Consider the following 20,342-nt stretch of genomic DNA (forward strand, 5'->3'; position numbering starts at 1 on the left):
CTGCTTAAAGACTGCTTCCAAAAGGGCTGTGTATATAATAACCACATGCATACTGAGAATTGAAATCCAGAAGCACTTCTACTAAATACTTTGGTGATTTCACTTAAAACAAACCTCAGGAGTTTTTTATTAGGTTGGTTGCTACTGTGTTTTTAAAATACAAACCTTGACCACAAGAGGAGTTTCCAGTAAATTCAACTCTGATGCTCTTGGCAGATTCTTCTGGAAGCTGGAGTGATGTGTATCTGATCTCAGGGGGCTGGATGCCACAAAAGAAGTAGCAACTTTGCACGGGGACTGCCAGCTCTCATCCTGAGCCACGGAGTGGGAAGGAACAGGATGAACCACCAAATCCAGCAACCTGTTAAAATACACATTTCAAACAAAAATACTGGATGAACAGGAAATATAACCCCACTGCTGGGGTGACCTACCAGTCCCACAAACAAGTAACAGTCACTATGGGGCATTTTTTCATTATTTCTTTACATTTCATACCTAATTTCCTAAATCCCTGCCTCTGACATAAGAATACCCCAGTTTTAAGTTGCACAAGTGACCTAATTCTTAGCAGCATCAATGCAATGCCAAGGTCATTGGCATGTCAATGCAGAGACCATTTACTATTGTCTACCTAATTTTATCCCTAAGTTGACCTTTTCTTTGAGATACAAAACTAAATGCAACAGAACCCTTGGTAAACCAAAAAAGCATACACACATGCACATGTTTTCACATGATAAACAATACCATTTTGAAATATAAAGTTTGTAGATCTACTATACCTTGAACACTTTTGAGAAAGTTTTGTAATAGGTGTCCCAAGAAATGCATCAGGCAACTCTGCAGCAGGATGTCTACTGACTGCTGGCTCTGTAGTTCCAGGACTAGAACGAAAACAAAAACGTAACTGATTTTCATTCCCTAAAAGTCCAGCCATACCAGAATTAAAATTTCTACATCCAATGCAGGACAATCACCTGACAATTTTAAGCCTCTTATCCACTCTTAGGTATTTTGCTTATTTTTAAATAACCACGCAGGAACTGGTAAAACATCACACAAACTAGTCTATAAAAGTCAGTACGCTAACAGCTTCATGGTAGTGGCAGTTTGAGTTTCAGCTTCTTAAACACTGCAAACACATCTGCCATAATGTAAATAGGTGCATTTATATAGAGAAGATTATCACAGCAGAAAAGCTCTCTAAACACTATGTATGATAAACTGATTCTTAGATGTTATGGAATATATCTGTAGAAAGGCAAAACAAAGCTTTATTCACGTGCATCTTCCCACCAAAAACCTAACACAAATCAGGTTGAATTCTCTTTCTCTTCCCCTACAATTCACTCACTCACTCTCCACCTCCCACTCGAAACATGTAGATGAAGACTAACTTTTATAAAAGGCTGCTTACCTAGCATATTGTGAGATATTTCTTTTCTCCTCATTTCCGAACCATACTTCTCCAATTTTAGACAACACTTTATTGATGAAAGTTGATCTTGTACGCACATTTCCTGCATTAGCCTGCCTTGTTGCTGTTGATAATGGTTTTGGCCTTGGGACTGTAAAGCAAGAGGGTAAAGTATCAGCCTTGTGTAATCAAAGTGATGGCCAGCTGCACATCCTATTTCCCTTCTCTAAAATTACCTTCTCTTAAGACCGATGAAGGCAAATGGTATGGCTTGGCTCTCTCTACTGCCAGCTTCCTTTGAACTGTGGGAAGGATCTTGCCATATTGGTCTAACAGGGAATTTCTGGCTACTGCTCTCTCTCTCAAGCGAGGATCACGATCATTCTGACAAAAGAAATGTGTCAAGCAAGAAGTTAACAATTCACCAGAAGTTCATTGCACAGAACTCTCTCTGCTCTTTCTAAGCTAGGCCTAAATTTCTCTACAGACAAATCCACTGCAGAGAGCCACAGCAAGTTTTAAGTTCGACCCAGGAGCACACACCAATTGCACCTGTTTTGGATAAGTGCAAGGAAGACTAGTTAAAAAAATCAAAAACATAAAAACACCATGCAACTCAAAAACTCAAGCCATAAGGCAAATTTTACCAGTGGAACATTCAGGCTGCTCTAAGGTAAAAGCCAGATACAAGACATGACATACAACATACTCTTCATTCCAAAGAAATAAGTAACACAACTTCTTAACCTAAACCATACGTAACAGAGGGATTTGAGGAACTGAATGAAAAGACAAGACATATTTATTCCTCAGATGTAAACAAACTTTTTTAACTGGAGTGAGCCATGGTCTGTAAGTTGTAATTCTTAATTTCTCACAGCAGGGCTGCTACCCTTACCATCAGATTGGCCTTCATGGCCTGATTCAGCTGGAGTGCTGGGATGTAGTTGGCACGCTGCAGATGGTGGACTAAGAGGAATTCATGATTCTGAACACCAGATTTGGTCTGTAAAAACTTCTCCAAACACTCCTGTGAGAAATAACACGTTTCAAATATCCATTACGATTCTGCCTCTTCTCTTGCCCAAGAGACAATTAAGATTTTTTTGTTTCTTCTCCAAACTCACTTTTTCTGTGTCTGTGAAGGGCAGCTTCAGCAAATCCTCCATGAGCCCCATCTCCTGACAGATTTCATACATGTGCTTTAGCAGCTCTTCTATGTTTAACTTCGTGGCGTGTTGCTGCAACAGACCCCAAGCCTCCACCATGCACCTGCAGTTAAGGTTTTGCACATGGAAAGGAATGGGAACCCTGAAGCCAAAAAGATGCCCCACAGTGATGGTACTCATTCAAAGCTCAAAGGAAATGGAGAGGAACCCCATTTGTGTCATCACTTCTCCACATTTCCCCATCTCTGAATGCCAGAACAGTGGGAGATTTCCTTACCTATTGGACAACAACACGGTGAGGAACAGCCGCACTTCACTGCTGCTGGACATCGACGGCTTCATCATCTGCATGTACCTGAGGGCTCGCCTGTGCTCTCCCTGGCACATGAGGGACTGAATTATCCTCATGTGTTGCCATGACACAGTCTTGATTGTAGCTGGATGGAAGAGCAGGGCCAGGGAACTCTGGACAAGGTGAGAGCAGCTTCATTACCACAGATATACATACCCATGCAACAAACACTCAAAACTTTTGCAGCAAGGCTGGACTTGGCTTAGAGAAACTTAGATGTCTAAATAAAAAAATACTTGATCCAGGACATTTCAGTAAAATTATTCAGTCTTTACAGGGAAAAAAAAAATCAGCCACCCAGAACAAAGCAAATGTCTTAAGAGTAGCAATTCAGATTTTTGTAAATTTACAAAAACCCTCCGTAGAGACATTGCTTTTCATAAATACATTAACTTATGCTATAAAAAATTGGTTGTATTGATAAAGTGACAAGAAAAACATTTAGTATCGGGAAGAATAGGTATTAGGTTGAAATGCCACTCCTGCAGTCTTTTTTCTCAAATGTTCCTGCTACCATCACAATTTCCACGCTTCCAGTAGCCAAAACACTCTTCTAGAAACAGTCCCCAACCAGTCTGCTGAAAACCTAACTACAAAACGCATCGAAAATCCAAATATTAAGCATTATTTGACTACTCCTTTATTTTCAAAAGTTTCCTGTCAAAGTTGTTAAAGCAAAATTTAAAATCATAACCTGTTGCTGAAGATGTCAGAGCAATGTTATAAAAAAGATTCTTATGCTCCAACAGCTTCTTATACCTAACTACCAATTGTAAAAATAATTTTATTTCTTTATACTCTGCAGTGCATTGTGTGTCTAACTCAACTGTTTCACACTTACTTCATAGTCACTGTGATCTAGAAGCCAAAACCCTTGAATCAGCTTAACAAGACCCCAGGGGATAGCAAAGGCAGTTGGAAAGGAGTCAATTGAAGTTTCTGTTTTATTTGGAAAAGAATGCATAATATCCAGCAGCAAGTAAATTGTCTGAGAATATCTAATTAAGGTGAATAAATTGCCAAGACCAGAAACTTGTATCACATTACAGTCAGCAAAACAATGAAATAAGAATATGAAAATAGTAGAAAGCAGAACACCTCAAGGTATTGATCTTGCCATTTTAAGCTATGAGAACCCATTATATCAATAGTTAGGTCCTTATCACAAAACTGCATTCTGAATATACTTCAGAAAGAAACACTTACAGATTTTTGTAAGGCAATCAGAAGGGCAGATATTGGGTATTTATATACTGCTGTTACAAACCCAGGCTTCTGCTTCTGTCAGTGAAGCCAACAGTTGGACACTCAACACACTTCAACATCCAATGCTTAATTACTAAATAAAAGAAGTTCTACAGCTGTTTTATTCTCCTCATTTCCCATCTTCACAAATCCAACACAAATTATGGTGTCTGTACAATGCAACTTAACACTTACCGATTGAAACTCTGTTTAAAACTGCATGTGGATCCCTCACTCAAAGTGTCATCTACCCTTTCTGACATCCCATGTTAGGGACATGTCTGAGAATGGCAGCTTGGGACTACAACCATTTTTAACCCCTTTGCTCTCCAGGCTCCACTCTTGGTTTAGCCAACAAACAAGAAAAGGTAATTCTGCATGTTCCAGAAGCTTAAATATTAGGCTTCTGCCCAATGAATATTCTGTTTCTCTGCACTTTCTACACAAACCAAAAAAATCAAACACTCTTAGCTGGGCTGGGAAATGAATGATTTTGGCAAAAATCAGCAACTGAAAAACCACTGTCACTTCACCCTTTGGCTCTGAAACAGTACATTTTAGGGTACCATACTAACAAGCAGTCATACGCTACATATAGGGGTGTCCTAAAACATAAGTAACTGTGCTAAAATTTGAGAAGAACTAAGCAAGGTTTTTATCTTGAATACAACTTAGAGAACATGTTTTCTCATACGAAAAGAGACTTTGCAACAAAACATTTAAGAAATCAGAAAAATTCCAGTCTAGAAAGAAATTAAGCAATCCTTCTGTCTAGGACTTAATTCTATTCTAAATGCATTCGCTCACATTGTGTTTGAGGCATAAATTTTAAAGTGCTGCTAACCACACACAGGTGACAAGTATATAAAAACTTTTATGTACACACCCTGAAGGATTAATAACAGAATCTGGAAAGGATACAATTGCATGTTTGTTGCTTTCTTCAATGCTTTCTAGCAAATAGAGATCGAGCAGTGCCTGAAATGAAAGATGAAAAGGTTTTCTAATGCTCCTGTCTTCCACAATCATTGGCTTTAGGGGACTGCTGCTGCTGCTCCTGGGGTTTTCAGTGAACAGAACACTCACATGTAAACTAACAGGTGGGTATTTCCCAGTGCCGCCTTCATCTCTCTGCCACAACTTCTCCACTTCCTCTCCCAACTGGGAAACCATTCCATCAATCATTAAGCAATCAGAATCCCATTTGCCTCTGCAACAAAAGAGAGCAAGGGCTTGCACAGTGTAAAACACACAATCCAGCCTCTCAGTGTCACACATTTCTCTGAGTCAGAGGAAAGATGGTCTTCAGCTCACAATTAACTTATTAATTAAGAAGCCTGAAGCACGAACCCAAGAGAAGAGCTGCAATGATCTTCTGGGTTCCAGGCTTGCTTTCTTGCTCTGTTATGTGTAATGCCAAGGAGTGCAGACAAAGGGTTTTAACTGCAAAAATAACACTCTCACAAGTCTAACAGTGTCAGCTTTCTAGAGAATTCCTCTAAGTCTTACCTTGATAAACGCTCGAGTTTCTGTCGGTGACCTGTATAGTAGCTCTGAATCAGAGGGTAATTGTAGAAAGGTCGAGACAAATGCATGTGATCATCTACAGGTGACAAAGTAAAAGCAAGTTAAAGAAGACCACATTTTTCAACTAAAACTTTGGACTAGACAGACAGATACCACACAACCTCAAGAAGCCTCCAACTCTCAGAGAATCCGATCCTGTTTCTGCCTTTGCTAACGGAGAACTATGACAAAACTATTACTGCTGCAATCTGCAAAACTGCAACTTCTTCTTGTCTCAAGACCAGTTTCGTGTCTGTGGTTGATGCAGCATTCAGACCAAGAAGGGTAAGCTCAAGGCTACTCCTAAATAAACAACTGTCAAAGGGAATGATTTTTTGAACATATGACCATCTGTAAAACAATTACAGCTGACAATGGAATTTATAAGGTGTCTAAATTAAGAGCATTTCCAAGGACTACTTCCACCTTGAGCAATAAATCAAAGGTTCAAACCTTGCAGGTACTGCTTTTACTGTCAAAACAAGTGTTTTGGTACTAACTACAGATTCTGCTTACCTAAACCCTCGGGAAGGAGACTGGATCGACAGAACCAGATCACCACTTGTGCATACAAAGAAATGAGGCTGGTTACCATCTGCTTATTTGTCAAGTCTGAAAAACCTGAAAAAAAGGCAAAACAAGATTTGAGTATTGCAATTCCTCCTATTTTACAGAACTCCCTTTGCAGAACAAATAGAAAGTATGAACAATCACAGTAGAAACCTGCCTTTGTAGTTGTCTCTCTGGATCACTTATGAATTTGGAGAAAAAAAAAACACCATTCCCCCCTCACCAAAAAAACCCCAATCACTACAAAGAAACAGAATCACCAAAGATTAAAATTGAAAAATAAAGCCTAAACTATTAGATATACTTAGGAAGACAACGTTTGTTTTCCATGTAGCAAAGAGCTTTAGTTTAGTGAAAGACATTATAGTCCTCTATTTCCATCAACATGCCAACAACAATTTATAAAATCAGAAGCCAAAAAAAACTCAAGGAAATGGCTTTACAAGTTACTCACTTTAGTTTCTTTCTATTTCCCAGCAATCCGCACACAACTATCAATTGCCAGCTAACAATTAGGAACACTTCTCAGCATTACCACACTCAGTTGCTGCAATTGCCACCCAGGTTCTCACGCAACTCGGTGCTGAATCAGTGTAGCCTCCCATACCCAGCCTCATGGACTCCACAACAAGCTGCTTCCCTCAACTCAAACAGGCTTAAATCCAAGTCCCAGCTGCTTAGATTTAAGCCTCTCCTTCCAGCTCAACTGACTCTCTCCCAGTCATCCAAAACAACAATAGCTCCTATGCCCAGTTACAACCAAAGCATCCTTCCAAATCTTACCAATCAGACCAAAGGCCTAGCAGTGCTTTCACCAACCTTTCTCAGTAAGCTCTCGGGCTTCTGTTAGGAAACAGTTCAGGACTGTGCTGAGGTTGCTCAGAAGCAGCTGGCAGTGCTGAAGGGACTGTAATGTCTGTGGGTCAATGAAGTTGCAGGAGCCATCAAAGAGCGGAACACCTTGTCAAGGAGAAATATTCAATCATCAATCAGCAGAGCAACTGCACACTTCCAAACTTAAACACTAAAACAACCACAAGAGACTTAAAGAACCACTTAAAAGAACCAGCAGCTTACATTGGCAGATTACTGAAGAAGATCCTTTATGAAGAATGACTCAAGGTTTCAAAAAACCACTACACCACTACTCACATATTTGGTCCAGTTCATCTTTTGTACAGATCACCTTGTTCCACGTCCACTCAAGAACAAACCGTAAATTTACAGCAGAACTTGGCTGCTCTTTAAAAACAGAAAACAAAAAGGACATGAAATCACAATTTCTAACAAAAACAGACACAACATAAAAACAATGGAAGCAGCATTACCTTCAGAAGTCCAGTGTTTAATGCATCCTGTCAGAAGTTCTAAAGAACCTGTCTGCACAGCAGCTGACAACACTGCTTCTAACTGCTCCTCCTGAACAGAACAGACAAAAGCAAATCACAACCTCACATACTTTTCTTTTAAGGCTTACCTTGATAAACACTGGAGTTTCTGTCGGTGACCCGAATCAGATACTACCTGAGCCACAACACAAGTGTTTTTTTTCTAACTGGATGCCCACTCAGACACTAGTTGCAAATGCAACTAATTCCATATTCTTGATTCTTTCTTAATTCGAGCCACAGGCTGGACTGCTTGCTGGTTTGAGGAACACAGAAACGTTTTCCTCTGACATCTCAACTTCACACAGGCTAGTTTCAATCTCTGTTTCTGTGCCTTGGGGTTTCAGTCTTCATTTAGTGAGTCCCAATTAACTATTTTCAGTAACATCCTCTGCTAATACCCGTTATGCACTTTGGGCATGCCCTTTTGCCATCAGGAACACGTGAAGGGGACACAGCAAGCACCACTGCGTTTGCATGGAAACACTGAAGCTGAAGTCAAGCAGCTCCTGAGACTAGCAAGATATGAAGCAGCTTTGACAGCCAAAACATTAAGTTACAATTTTTTGAAGTACCAGAAAGAAGTGAAACATTTTAGTTCTAACAGGCTGGAATTTCAGCCTGTTCAATTACTGTATTCTATTGCCATGGCAGCCCTTGAGAAAGATAATGCACAGGCATGCACACACATGGGAAATAATGTAGCAGCTTATTCCAGCTGGTGTTCAGACATTTATTTCAGGTGAAATGATCCTGCATAGAATTTTTCCCTTTTTTTATTCCTGTATTTTTTTGAAAACAAACTTTTAAAGTTTGCATTCTAAGTAAAATCATGACATTTAAGAGTGATTTCTACGTATTAGAAGACATACAGGATATTTCCATCATTTTCGAAAATGCATTTCAGAGATGGAAACATGCCAAATACTACTTAGCATACCAAACAAAAATTTCAAGCTACTTGATCTTAATTCTGAATTTCTTCTTTCTAGTATTCAATAGCAATCCCTGCTTAATGCAGTGTCTGAACAATATAATCACAATTCAGCAAATGCCATAGTAAAATTTCTTGCTTTCTCAAGTAAATTCACACCAGAGTTGACATCAGAAAATCCAATCAGAATCTAAAAGCCTACATCAGGCTTGCAAAATAAGCATTCTATGGGCCGGGTCTGCTTGCCAAATTTCTTTTAGCTACCACATTATGCAGAAGCGTTATTTTTCCTGACACATTTCCACAGTCGGGTGAAGAATCCCACAGACAGGAAGATGAAGGCAGGGGGAAGACTGCTCTCCTCTCTCCTTCCTAGTGCTGCTGCTCCCTCCATGATGACCACATCCAACCCTTCAGCTTTGACCCTGCCTGGAGAAAGATGGGCTGCTCATCACAAAGACTCCTCCTCTCATGAAACTCTTCAGAGGAGAAACAAAGTTCGCTGCACCGAAAATGGAAAACCCATGAGAGAGGGGTGTGAAGCCACAGACAGAATGCAGCAGTTTTGGAAGATACATTATTTCTGCTATCTATATGTCAAAACCTGCCTCTCAGAGCAGCTTGCAATCAAAAATCATGGTCTTACAGCCTCTTCAGACAAGATGATGTATTTCCCCCTGGATTCCCCAAAGTACACTCACCTGACTCAGACTGGATGGCTGGACATCAACCAGTCTTGGAGACAGCAAGCCAGCTACAAGACACCGAGTGTAGCTGTCACAAATGGCTTCACTTATTAAAGGACCAGATTTCTTCAAAAACTTCAGGGTCTGAAACATCAATCAAAACACACTGGTTAAGACAGCATTCAGTCACTAAGGCTCTGCCTTAAAAACAACAGCCAAACTAATGGTTTCCATTTTAAAAAGTACCCTGCAGAAGAAAATATCAACCCTTACAATGCTAAAAAAAGTACTTTCCAGCCTGTCAATACAAAGGCCCTGGTATTTTCTCAGATACAAATTACATTCAACAGAAATGAAACCTAACACACAACTTTAAATCACACATCTGAGCTTGTTTGTCCTGAAGCTGATTCATGTTACAGTATTTAGTGAGCTGGAACTTAATTTGAAAGGGTTTGTCAAAAGCTGTGCAGTGGCTCAGAAATTATAATTTGGCCAAGGTTGAGAAAAAAAACTGCATTTCTTCTCAAACAGTTAAATCACTTTTCCCTTTCTCCATGCTGTTCTCCTTTCTCAAGTTCATCAACCCTAACTCCACTCTATACAAAGAAGTAAACGCTTTCCCCAACTTCCACCACACTTGTCCTTCTGACTACAGCAATGCTGCAATTCCTTTCCAGCCATTCAACCCCTGCTCGTGTCTCCTTAAAACAGGGCCATTTGCACAAAACTGGCACGATATGACTGAAGCTATGCATGTGCATGGGCAATGTGAGCATCAAGAGGTCTCTCACACTCAAAGCACTGCAAGAGAAAAGTTAGGAAAGGTTCATCTCTTGGCACTCTCAATACAATTAAAAAGTCACCTCCTTCTGGAAGCCGGTGCAAGTCATGTGAACAACTCCCGAGTTGAGCAAGCACGTCACATCTGCAGAAACAAGGAACGTTTGACAGACCTTGTTACCTTAGCTCCACTTGATGCTTTTTAAATAGTGCTGTCTGCAAAGACAAACCTCCAGCACCCCTTTCCTTCATCACATCACTCGCACACTTCCCATAAAAACTACTTAGTCTCTGTCTGTAGAAACTTAAGGTTGAGTGCTATCCAGGTGCCTCAGCTCAAAGGTATTTAATTTTGTGACCACCACCCCTTCCCAGGCTATGTTACAAAAGCCCCAAAACCCAAAACTCAGAAGCCTGTCAGATGTGTTTCACAAGACTAAGTACCTTGTCAGGACAAGGAAATCAGGTTGGACGAGGTTTGTGGGCCTTTTTTGCATTTGGTTTTTGTGTGACAAACAATGAACAAGAGAAATGAAAGAGAACCACTAAAGTGGCATTTGACCTCCACCGAAACTTGTCACTATTGAAATGAAAAGCACTGAAATACCTACCAAAATTATAGGTGCTTGGATTAAAAAACTGTTCTGGTGGTGGATAAGAAGGGGGAACCCCCCGACTCAGACTACGCTCATGTACCAGAATATCCAAAATGAGGTTTGGAGATGTCATGCTTATTACAGGATCCAGTGACCACAGTGCAAAATAGGGGCAATCATGAAGCAATTCTTCTGGCCTTAAAAAGAACAAGTGCATAAGCTCGGCAGCAATTTTTAAATTAATCCTTTGTAGGGATATTGAAACCACTTAGTTAAAACCCACCGCAATGAGTCTGGCATTTGAGCATGATACCAGCGATTGATGTCAAACACACCCAAGTAAGTCGATGGTTTTCCCTGACCATAGGTATTCACTTGCCAACTGAAGATCGATACACTGGTGTCAGGAGAGATAACTGTCAAAGACAAGACATTGTTTCTTGTTGCAGAAAATATTAGATATCTGCTGTTTTTAAAACATCACTTTCTGTTGGCTTAATCTGTTATTTCGCTCATGAAACATAATATTAAGAATCATAAAAACAATATACAGTGTAGCAAATGTCCATGTGATAGGTTTTAATCATACTGCCTCTTTTTCTTGTTCAAATTTTATCTCTTCCAAAACAAATCAAATACACAATTATCAGCTCATCAAGTTGTTCATCCAGATCATAAAAAAAAAAAAAAGATTTCAAATAGAACTAGCTCCAATACTGAGCCCTGGGAAACACCACTAGTGACCAGGCGCTATATATAAAATAAAAAAATCAGGTAACATTCCTAAGCAATAGAAGGAATGGTCTTACTGTTCAATGCAGACAACTGGCAGAACAAACTGACTGACCAACCTTATACAGATGACCCCATTTACTGCTCTAGCATCTCAGCAAACATAAAATAAAACCTGCTTTTTCCCTTAAAGAATGATGTTCAGAGGGACAAAACAAAATCCCACATAACTTCAGTAAACAATTTTTCTTTTTAAATAAACAGAATACGGTCAGCTAGATGAATATTTAAGACTTAGGACTGTGGGTATGGAACAGCATTTATTGCTTAAATTTCCAAACCATGTAGTTCGGAATAACCAAGTAGGGACATCAGAACAAACCTTCATTAACGTTATCCTCCCTTTCAGCATGGTTACGAAATTTTTCTATGGTCTGACAGCTGAGTAATTTAGTATTGCTGGTCTGTCCTCTCAAGGGAAAGATTCCACCAGTCAGGTCTAAACTGTACCTTTCATCACAGTATTCCAAACCCTGGGTGGAAAAAAAAAAAAAGAAAGTAATTTCCATTAGATCTACTAAGAAAGAATGTATATATCTAATGTAACATGCATAGTTTGCTGTTTATTTCTAATGAACTTATTTCTGATAGCAAATAAAAACTACATCTGACATTCAAGACAATTAAGTGTCATATTTTTACAGATATTGTCTGAAAAGGCTTTGCACAGTTTCAAACATTAGCATCTTCTTAGCAATACTTTACTCTGAAGCATGCACAGTTCACGCTATTTTATTAAGGAATTTTGGAAGTAACAGATACATGCAGGGCAGATAAGAAAAATCAAAAACATCTCTTTGAAAAACTAACATGAAGCCTAAGCAAAAGACCTTATCTTCACTGTAGGATAACTAATCACTAAAACCTATTTTAACAGAGTCCTGAACAAGAAATTCACCATTCCAAAAGACAGTTCCACAAGATAGAGCACTAACATTCCGTAAACCTGTCCAGCACTCATTTTAATGACTAGAAAATTCAGCTTTTATTCATATACGAGGAGCCACTCCCACATAAATTCAGTGCAGAGGGGAAGGAGAAAGTAATACCAAATAGTTCCTGGCAAAGACAACTTCCTAACCAAAGCTGCGCATTTTAAGTTTTCCACACCGTGGCAAGCAAATACTAGATAAGTGCACAGAAGATATTAAGCAATAATGTTCCAGACCAGTTAAACAGGACAGTGTTCAAAGGAGATGCACTGGTCAGACTCTGACATGAACGCAGAGACTGTACACAAGCCTTGTGTAGCACAAATATAAGGATACACTCCAGGACCATGAACTGATTAGCAAGATACAGAAGCTGCTGAGATATCTAAAAGAGGTCTTTGGAACTCTAATGTAAGTGTATCTTCCAGTCTTGTTCCTTGAGCAGATTTATACCAGTCTTGAAGGCAACAGAGACTCAAGTCTGACACGTTTATAAAACACAGTGCGCCACATGTTCCAAAAGTCCTGTTTGACTTTACCATGATATGAAGTAAAATATGCATGGTTTCATAGCCTCAAGTCTGATTCCTGAGATGTACAGTACTGATGTAAGCAGACAAGTGTTTTAAGCTCCTGTGACTTATACTCAGTTGTCCTAGGGTGACGTTATGGTGTTTGTATCTCCAATTGTGTGTTCTGTTTATGTTTGATATTATGTTCTGTGCTTTCAGAACTGACTCTGAAAGTGAAGGTTTGTTTTGCCTTGTTATCAGCCGGTTCACCTCCCACCATGGTCTGCTGTCTAGAAAAGGCTGGTGCTTGCTTGCTTGGCCTGCTTGCTTTGCTTGCTTCTGCTTTTGCCTTTGCTTCTTAGTTAGTTTAGCTAAGCAGTCCAATTCTTTCCCTTGCCTTCCCTTTTCCTGAATACCATCCAGCCTGCTCCGGACTGGGACCTGGAAACACTGAGGAACACCCAGAGCCTGCATTTCGTGATCTGCAGCAGCCATCCCCAGTGAAGGAGAGCAATCCCCAGCATCCAGACCCGGGCGACCACTCCCAGGAAAGACTTTCTGGATTTGTTCATATCTTCAGAGTGGTGAAAGAGTTTTGTTGTCATCTCGTGTTGTTATTTTCTTTGGTGCTGGGGAGTGCTTTGTTTGTTAAATAAACAGGTTCTTTTCCACTTCTCTCAGAGAAATTTGTTTTTCCTGAACCAGGTGGGTGGGGAGGGGCCGCGGGGGTCTGTTTTCTGGGGGCTCCTTCCAGCAGGTTTTCCCCGAATTTGCCCTAAACTAGGACATCAGTGAACAAGAAGCAGCAGCAGCAGATTAATTTCTCCTTGTTTACTCAAGCTTGGCCTGGCAAATGGGAACAATTCTTAAATTTTATGTCAGTGAAAACCAACAAGAAGCTTGATTCAGTCATGTACACAGAGAGCCATCATGTCATATTGACCAATCTGTGACCACAATAAGTATTCCAACACATAACTGTCCACTGGTGAGCACAAATCCTATTGTGATGCATCCGTTGTAAATAGATTCAGAATTGTTTTGTGGGGATTTTTTGGAAGTAGATGCTATCAGGTCTCAGCATGAAAGTACATGATTAAGTGCTTTATCAGTATGCCAGCTGAAGAATCAGTCTTTCCTCCTCAGAGGGTGCAGATGTTCAGCTCTCTTCAACAGCCTTCTAAGACTGGTTCCTGTTATAATCTTTCCATACATACAGGTGAATTTACTGCTGCTTGTATAGTCTGTAGAGGGGTTCAAGTCTTACTTTAACTACACCACAGGTTTTCCAGGTCACAAACACAGTAACATTTTTAATCACTTTGTGTGATTTTTTTTTTAAAGCATGTCAACTGGTATTTCTAGTAAATCCATTTTAAAAGACTGATTAAACATATCAACTCTCTGAGGTAAAAACTGACATCTTGCTCAGAAAAGACAACCAAGACAAATAACTGCCAAATAGTTAAAGGTCTCACACTTTAACATTAAATTTTCAGACAGAAAAAAGTAGTAGCCATGGGGGAAATAGAGACAACTGCTTTTTCCCCAATGCAGAACACAGTAAAAGGTATTATTTTTAGCTACAGTCTTAGCCGTGACAAAGACAACTTTTTAAAGAGAATAAAACAAAACTGAAATTCAAAAGCAAATTTTGAGAAGATTAAAGAAACTTCCTCCTATCAACCTGCCAAAGTGATTAGAGCACTACAAGATGCAGGAGTGAACTGCAATGAAAGCCCTTTAAAAAAAAAACCAAATAAACAAAAAGCCCCAAGCAAACAAGGTGTTCTGTTCCTCTAGAGAAATGTGTACTTTTGTCACTTAAAAACTGCACGTGAAGATATGACATGCATATTCAGACACGTTGAACCACTTAAAGGTATTTCTACTTTATCACTGTAATAGATGATATATTTTAAAGAAATGCCACCTTCTCCAAACACCTAACCTTTATCTGTTCAAAAGCAACACTTCCAAAACAGGAAGGCCCTTTCCTCCGGATAAAAGGAAAAAAGAATAAAATTCAAACTCATTCAAAAAATTCAAAACTCAAAGTCCCTATAAAAAAAAACACCTTTGAACCACAATCCAAGGATTACATCAAATTCATTTTGTCCTACTGAGAACACAAAATAGCAAGTGTCAAATAGAAGGAAAGACTTGCTGTGACTTAAGATTATTTTCCCATCAAAAAGATCTTGGTAGAGTTTAATGCATACTGCTGAACAGAATTAAACATTACAGAGGTGCCTCTTGTCTCTGTTAGATTATCTGAGACCTAATAATACCTCTCCTATATTTTATCTATTCTATACCACAGCATCTCTGGAACCAGTTCTGAAAATTTACTGAGACTTTTCTGAACAAATCATACCACTATATATTGTATGTACATCTTTTGTTGGCCTTAAGAATAGATTTTAGAGACTTAAAACAAGAGTCATCTCTATAGCTACTGAGTTTCAGAATCAACACTGAAGAGACATGGTAGATAGTTTTATAGGTGTATTTAAAGTCAGACTGATAGAGTTTAAAAGAAAAACAAGATTATAAAACAGAGATCATGAATGTATAAAGAGAAATATATGACCACATAAGAAAGGGAGACAGGCAGAAGCTTTCTCAAATCTACAGTTTGATATCACAAAGCTAATCAAAGCCTTTTCTTCTCTTCCTACATGCCATTCATGTGATATTTAAAATAATAGTAATTTCATTTCTAACAGCCATTTCCTCTTCAAGAATCAGATGTATAAGGGCTCCTTGCAGATGAATCTAGCTGGAACACATGACACTGAAATATAAAATTGTATGGCTTCAGCATGGACAGATAGTGTCTGACCAATCTGGTCATCTTCTATGATCGAGTGACTGAAACCCTTGATGAGGGAGAACTCATCAATTCAAGGTCATCTACCTAGTCTTCTACAAGGTCTTTGACAGAATCTATCATGACATCACCATCTCCAGATTGAAGACAGGACAGGCAGATTTGAAGGGTGGACTATTCAGTGGATAAGAAATTGGTTGGAAGGACCAAGCCAGAGAGTTGTGGGAAACAGTCTGTCTCCAGGCATGGACCAACATTGAGTGGTGTCCCTCAGAAACCTGTGTGGGGACTGGTGCTCTTCTGTATCTTCATCAATGTCACAAACAGTGAGATCAAGTGCACCTTAAGCAAGTTTGCAGATGACACAAGGCTGAAAGGTGCAGGTGACAAAACAAAAGGACAGGATGTCAACCACATGGATTTGGAGAAGCCTGGGAGGTGGGCCAGTGGGAATCACATGACATGAAGGTCAGCAAGTCCAAGTGCAAGGTGCTGCACCTGGAATAGGGCAATCCCAGACATGACTACAGACTGGGAAAAGTGACAGAGACCAGTCCTGCCAAGAAGGACATGGGGGCTCTGGTGGACAAGTAGTAATATGCACTTACAGCCCAGAAGTCCAACCTCATCCTGAGAAACCACAGTGCAGCCTTTCTGCACATAAAGGGAGCTTATAAAAAAGAGGGAGACTGACATTTTACGAGAGCACATAATGATAGGACAAAGGAGAAGGGGTTTTCAACTAAAACAGGAGAGAATGCTACAGATGTCCCATCCCTGGAAGTGTTCAAGGCCAGGGTGGAAGGGGCCCTGAGCAAACTGATCTAGTGGGTAGCATCCACAATCATGGCAGGGGATTAGAACATATTATATTTAAGGTCTTCCAACCAAAACCAGTCCATGATTCTATGACTTGTTCTAAAAATCATGGACAAAAGAATGCCTAAAAAGACTCATCAAAATATTTTTTTCTTATGTCTCACTGATGGTAACCTAACTGATCCTTACTTAAGACAAAATTACTATTTTCATCTTCTCACACACAGGCCTGTCTTACCTCATACATGACTTGTCCTGATGCCAGGCGTTTCCTATCACCAAATGCTAACTGCAGCAGATGTAAACTCACAACATCGCCTTCACTGAAAAAGGTATAAATGAGAAAATTTGATTACAAAGCTGCTTTACAATTCCCATTATCATTTATTAGATCTAGGCTGAAAGTTATTTAAGAGCATGCTCTTGCTGAAAAGAAAAACACTGGTTCCCAAAACATGATAATTGGTCACATTTAGCCATTAAAACAGAAAAGAGGAAATTTTGACATGAACAGCTTCAGGGGCAAATGCTAACTATGCCTTTGTTTGGAAAGCTTTAATATGCAACATGGAGGAAAAAAATTGCTGAATTGCTGGAAATAGCTCACAACAGTAAAGTGTTCTCCATGAAAACTGCTTTTAAATTCAACTTAAGAAGACTGCTAGTCTATGAACAGCTGTGCTGAGTAAGTAATTTGCTGATGATTACTGTTCTGCATCTGCAGCCTAAACCACTTTAAACGGTACTGAATATCATGGTAGGAATACCAAACAAATCTTGAAGCAGTCATCAAGATACAAGGGAAATCATTTGAGACTGCAAGCACAAAAACATAGCTGCTGTTTCCTCTGCCTTCTTCCACAAGGTAGGAAAGTCAACCCCTCTTTGCAAATGTACAATTACAATCCTGAAAAAAATGCACTGTAAGCTTAACACTTTTCATCTCCTGTACAGCTAAAGAAACAAAATGAATACACAGGTACAACCAAATATGAACAAATATTAAAAAAAAAAAAACCAAACAAAAAACAGTGACTTATGGCAAGATTTTGTTCACCTTTGTTGTGTAGACTGAACAGCCCACAAGTAGCAACAATTGCGGGGATCATTCTCAGGCTCTTGAAAAGTAACTGCATAGACAGGAATCCTTCCTCCTTCAAGCTGGGAGTGGTGCCTATGGGTTTGTAAGAAAAATATAGAAAAAAGGAAAGCCTGCTGGTTCTGGCTGTTTGTAGAAGGGTAGAAGCATCTTCTGGGAAAAAAGGGATTTGAATGCTTATCCTCCAAATACAGATGATCATACTTCCATTTAAAACAACGGATGACTGATAGCCACTACTTCTTAAGTATTTGTCTTCCCAACTTCTGAATTTCAATTGCAACCTCACAATCTTTTCTTTGCATCTAATTATGAGACCACTGTCTATTTATGTATCCATAATGCATCCACAACATATACATCAGTTCTGATGAGGAGGCACTGTAGATTTCCTCAACTAACAAGTATCTGAATGTGGTTATATACTTCAAGTGGTAGATTTAAAATCACCTATAAATTTCACTATTGCTATGTATGTATCCCTTATTCTGATCTCCAAACCTTTCAAACAAACTTTCATTTATATATGCAACCTGGTCTAGGAATGAGCCAAGCACCTTCTATCCAGGATGAAAAGTAGGAAAGAATGTGTTTTCAGGCACAGATCAACTGTTGAACTATAGTGTTTCAACAGTGTCCATGATGGACACTGTAAAGAATATTATCAACAAAATAACATTATTCAGACAGTGAAGGCTTTCAGTGGATCCCCTAATTGCAGTAATTGGTTCTAAAATCTTTCACAGAAACACATGCGTTGCCTGGGTTCACCAAATACGCCTGGACAGAACAGACAGACTTAGAAAAATCCGATCCATCACATCCTTACTGTATGACTTCCTGAGGCAAAAAACTGAGACCCCTTCACCTCCAAATGTGATCAAGAGGAAGTGGAAGTACTTACTCCCTCTTTAAAGTTTTCATATTCCATAGTGACAAATAGCCATCAGAAAAACCCACAACGAGCTGGTTGCTTCTGCTTATATAGCACAGGGTTGATATTGCTGTTCCTGAAGGACTTCGTAATTGAAAACAGAGATGCCTCCCTTCCCTGGTCACAGCTTCTCTTCTTTGTGGAACTTCAGCAGGAATTCTAGTGACAACTTCTAGATCTACACACATAAAAACAGGCCAGAAATTAATGCATTATGACACTTCAGTTGCATTTTAAACTGATGTGATTATACAACTTGTATAATCTAATTCAACCATAACACCCATTTTTGCAGCACCTTTTTTTGCTATTCCCATTTGCTATTCCCCTGTTATTAAGCTTGGGTCTGCTCTGCTCTGCTCCGGATCGCATCTCACAGCATTTATTTGGGAAGCTGCATTTTCATGGGGCGCTGGCATTGTGCCAGCATCAAACCATGACATGCACCCACTCAGAGAACAGAAGGACTCTCTAATGGGACAGGCATTCTCACTCCTATTTCAAAACTAGGTACAAATGTAACCATTGCAGACCAATTCCTTTATTGGGACTCACAAGGAAGCTACTTGAAGAGACATGAACTCCTGAAGCCACTCTGACAACACCCAAAACAGTGTATGCAATCTGAAAACACAAATTGCAGGATTCATTCACACAAATGCAAGATTTCTGATAAGCCAGATTTACTTTAAAACACAAGCCTAAAGCCTGACCCAAGTCATTCATGGAAACAGGAGAGAACGCTCCCAAGGAATTTGGCACCTCTGGCACAACTTCCTATCCCACAGTTGCACTGACTCAAGTGGAAAAATTCCTACCTCCCACTGGCAAGAACCACAGGGGCAAAGGCATGTGGGCAGCAAGAGGCCTTCTTGACATCGGGAGGAGTATTAAGCCACTCCCATTTTTTGACCAGTTCAGAACCATACCACGTCAAACTGCTGTCTGCAGTCGGCAATGTCAGTAGTCAGTCAGCACGTGCTGGGCTCTGCATTGGGACACAAGCTGGGTTTTGAAAAGAAACACATTTTCTTACTTCTAAATTCAGTTTAAAAACTGCAGCTTACCTGATGCTTCTACTTCATTCTGACTGCAAGATAAATCATCCAAACAAAGGTCAACCAGAAGGACATGGCCAACATCTGTGGCCACTGCTGCCACTCCAAAGAGCCATCGCAGACTCTGATGAAGGTGCCGCGTGCTCACGCTGGCTCCGCCGTCATTGCTGATGGGTTCGATAGCAGTCACCTGCAGGGAGCTGCACGTTAATATCAAAGCTCTTCCACAGGCTCAAGAGTAATCCCCAGAAGGAAAGCCAGCATTAGCACATCAGAAACAGGAAACTAAATACAAATCATTGTTCCCTATTGTATCAAACCAAAAGGAAATGAATAGAAAGAAAGCTCTCTCCACTTAAATGGCATAGTCTGTCTTTATAGCTTACCAGTTTCCATTTACTACTTAGAAATAATTGCATCTAAGAAGAGACATTAAATCAATTACATGCTAGAAGCTTTACCACATGTAAAGAACTTAAATAAGAAAGACAAAGCTAAATCTAGCTCTCCCACGACTCAAAGCCCATCAGCACTGTGATGTAGTCCAGGCCTTCTTTACCCAGCATTTTGTAAGATAAATCAGAGCTGCAAGGCAAACAAGGCAGTGGCCGTGGGGTACACCAGACATACCATTTCCATGGGAATGAAACATTC

The 20,342-nt window shown here is 39.7% G+C and overlaps 1 protein-coding gene across 3 annotated transcripts in view; it reads right to left on the reverse strand.

The window, feature by feature from the left end:
• LOC110481665 (protein ELYS) overlaps positions 1-20,342 on the reverse strand; it is a 42,113-nt gene that overhangs the window by 12,149 nt on the left and 9,622 nt on the right. For all 3 annotated transcript variants that reach the window (XM_077782043.1, XM_077782045.1, XM_077782044.1), the window contains exons 4-27: positions 19,698-19,878; positions 18,601-18,808; positions 17,655-17,771; positions 16,836-16,920; positions 11,824-11,974; positions 10,993-11,125; positions 10,725-10,906; positions 10,197-10,258; positions 9,346-9,474; positions 7,651-7,741; positions 7,475-7,564; positions 7,142-7,282; positions 6,269-6,373; positions 5,696-5,789; positions 5,273-5,396; positions 5,108-5,164; positions 3,783-3,929; positions 2,867-3,054; positions 2,548-2,692; positions 2,319-2,450; positions 1,657-1,804; positions 1,421-1,571; positions 786-887; positions 166-361 (exon numbers count right to left, since the gene is read on the reverse strand). In XM_077782043.1, the coding sequence (XP_077638169.1) occupies positions 166-361; positions 786-887; positions 1,421-1,571; positions 1,657-1,804; positions 2,319-2,450; positions 2,548-2,692; positions 2,867-3,054; positions 3,783-3,929; positions 5,108-5,164; positions 5,273-5,396; positions 5,696-5,789; positions 6,269-6,373; positions 7,142-7,282; positions 7,475-7,564; positions 7,651-7,741; positions 9,346-9,474; positions 10,197-10,258; positions 10,725-10,906; positions 10,993-11,125; positions 11,824-11,974; positions 16,836-16,920; positions 17,655-17,771; positions 18,601-18,808; positions 19,698-19,878 (3,159 nt within the window). The remainder of the gene's footprint in view (positions 1-165; positions 362-785; positions 888-1,420; positions 1,572-1,656; positions 1,805-2,318; positions 2,451-2,547; positions 2,693-2,866; positions 3,055-3,782; positions 3,930-5,107; positions 5,165-5,272; positions 5,397-5,695; positions 5,790-6,268; positions 6,374-7,141; positions 7,283-7,474; positions 7,565-7,650; positions 7,742-9,345; positions 9,475-10,196; positions 10,259-10,724; positions 10,907-10,992; positions 11,126-11,823; positions 11,975-16,835; positions 16,921-17,654; positions 17,772-18,600; positions 18,809-19,697; positions 19,879-20,342) is intronic.

The sequence above is a fragment of the Lonchura striata genome, chromosome 3 (genome assembly GCF_046129695.1).
Source record: "Lonchura striata isolate bLonStr1 chromosome 3, bLonStr1.mat, whole genome shotgun sequence".
Classification (NCBI taxonomy): domain Eukaryota; kingdom Metazoa; phylum Chordata; class Aves; order Passeriformes; family Estrildidae; genus Lonchura; species Lonchura striata.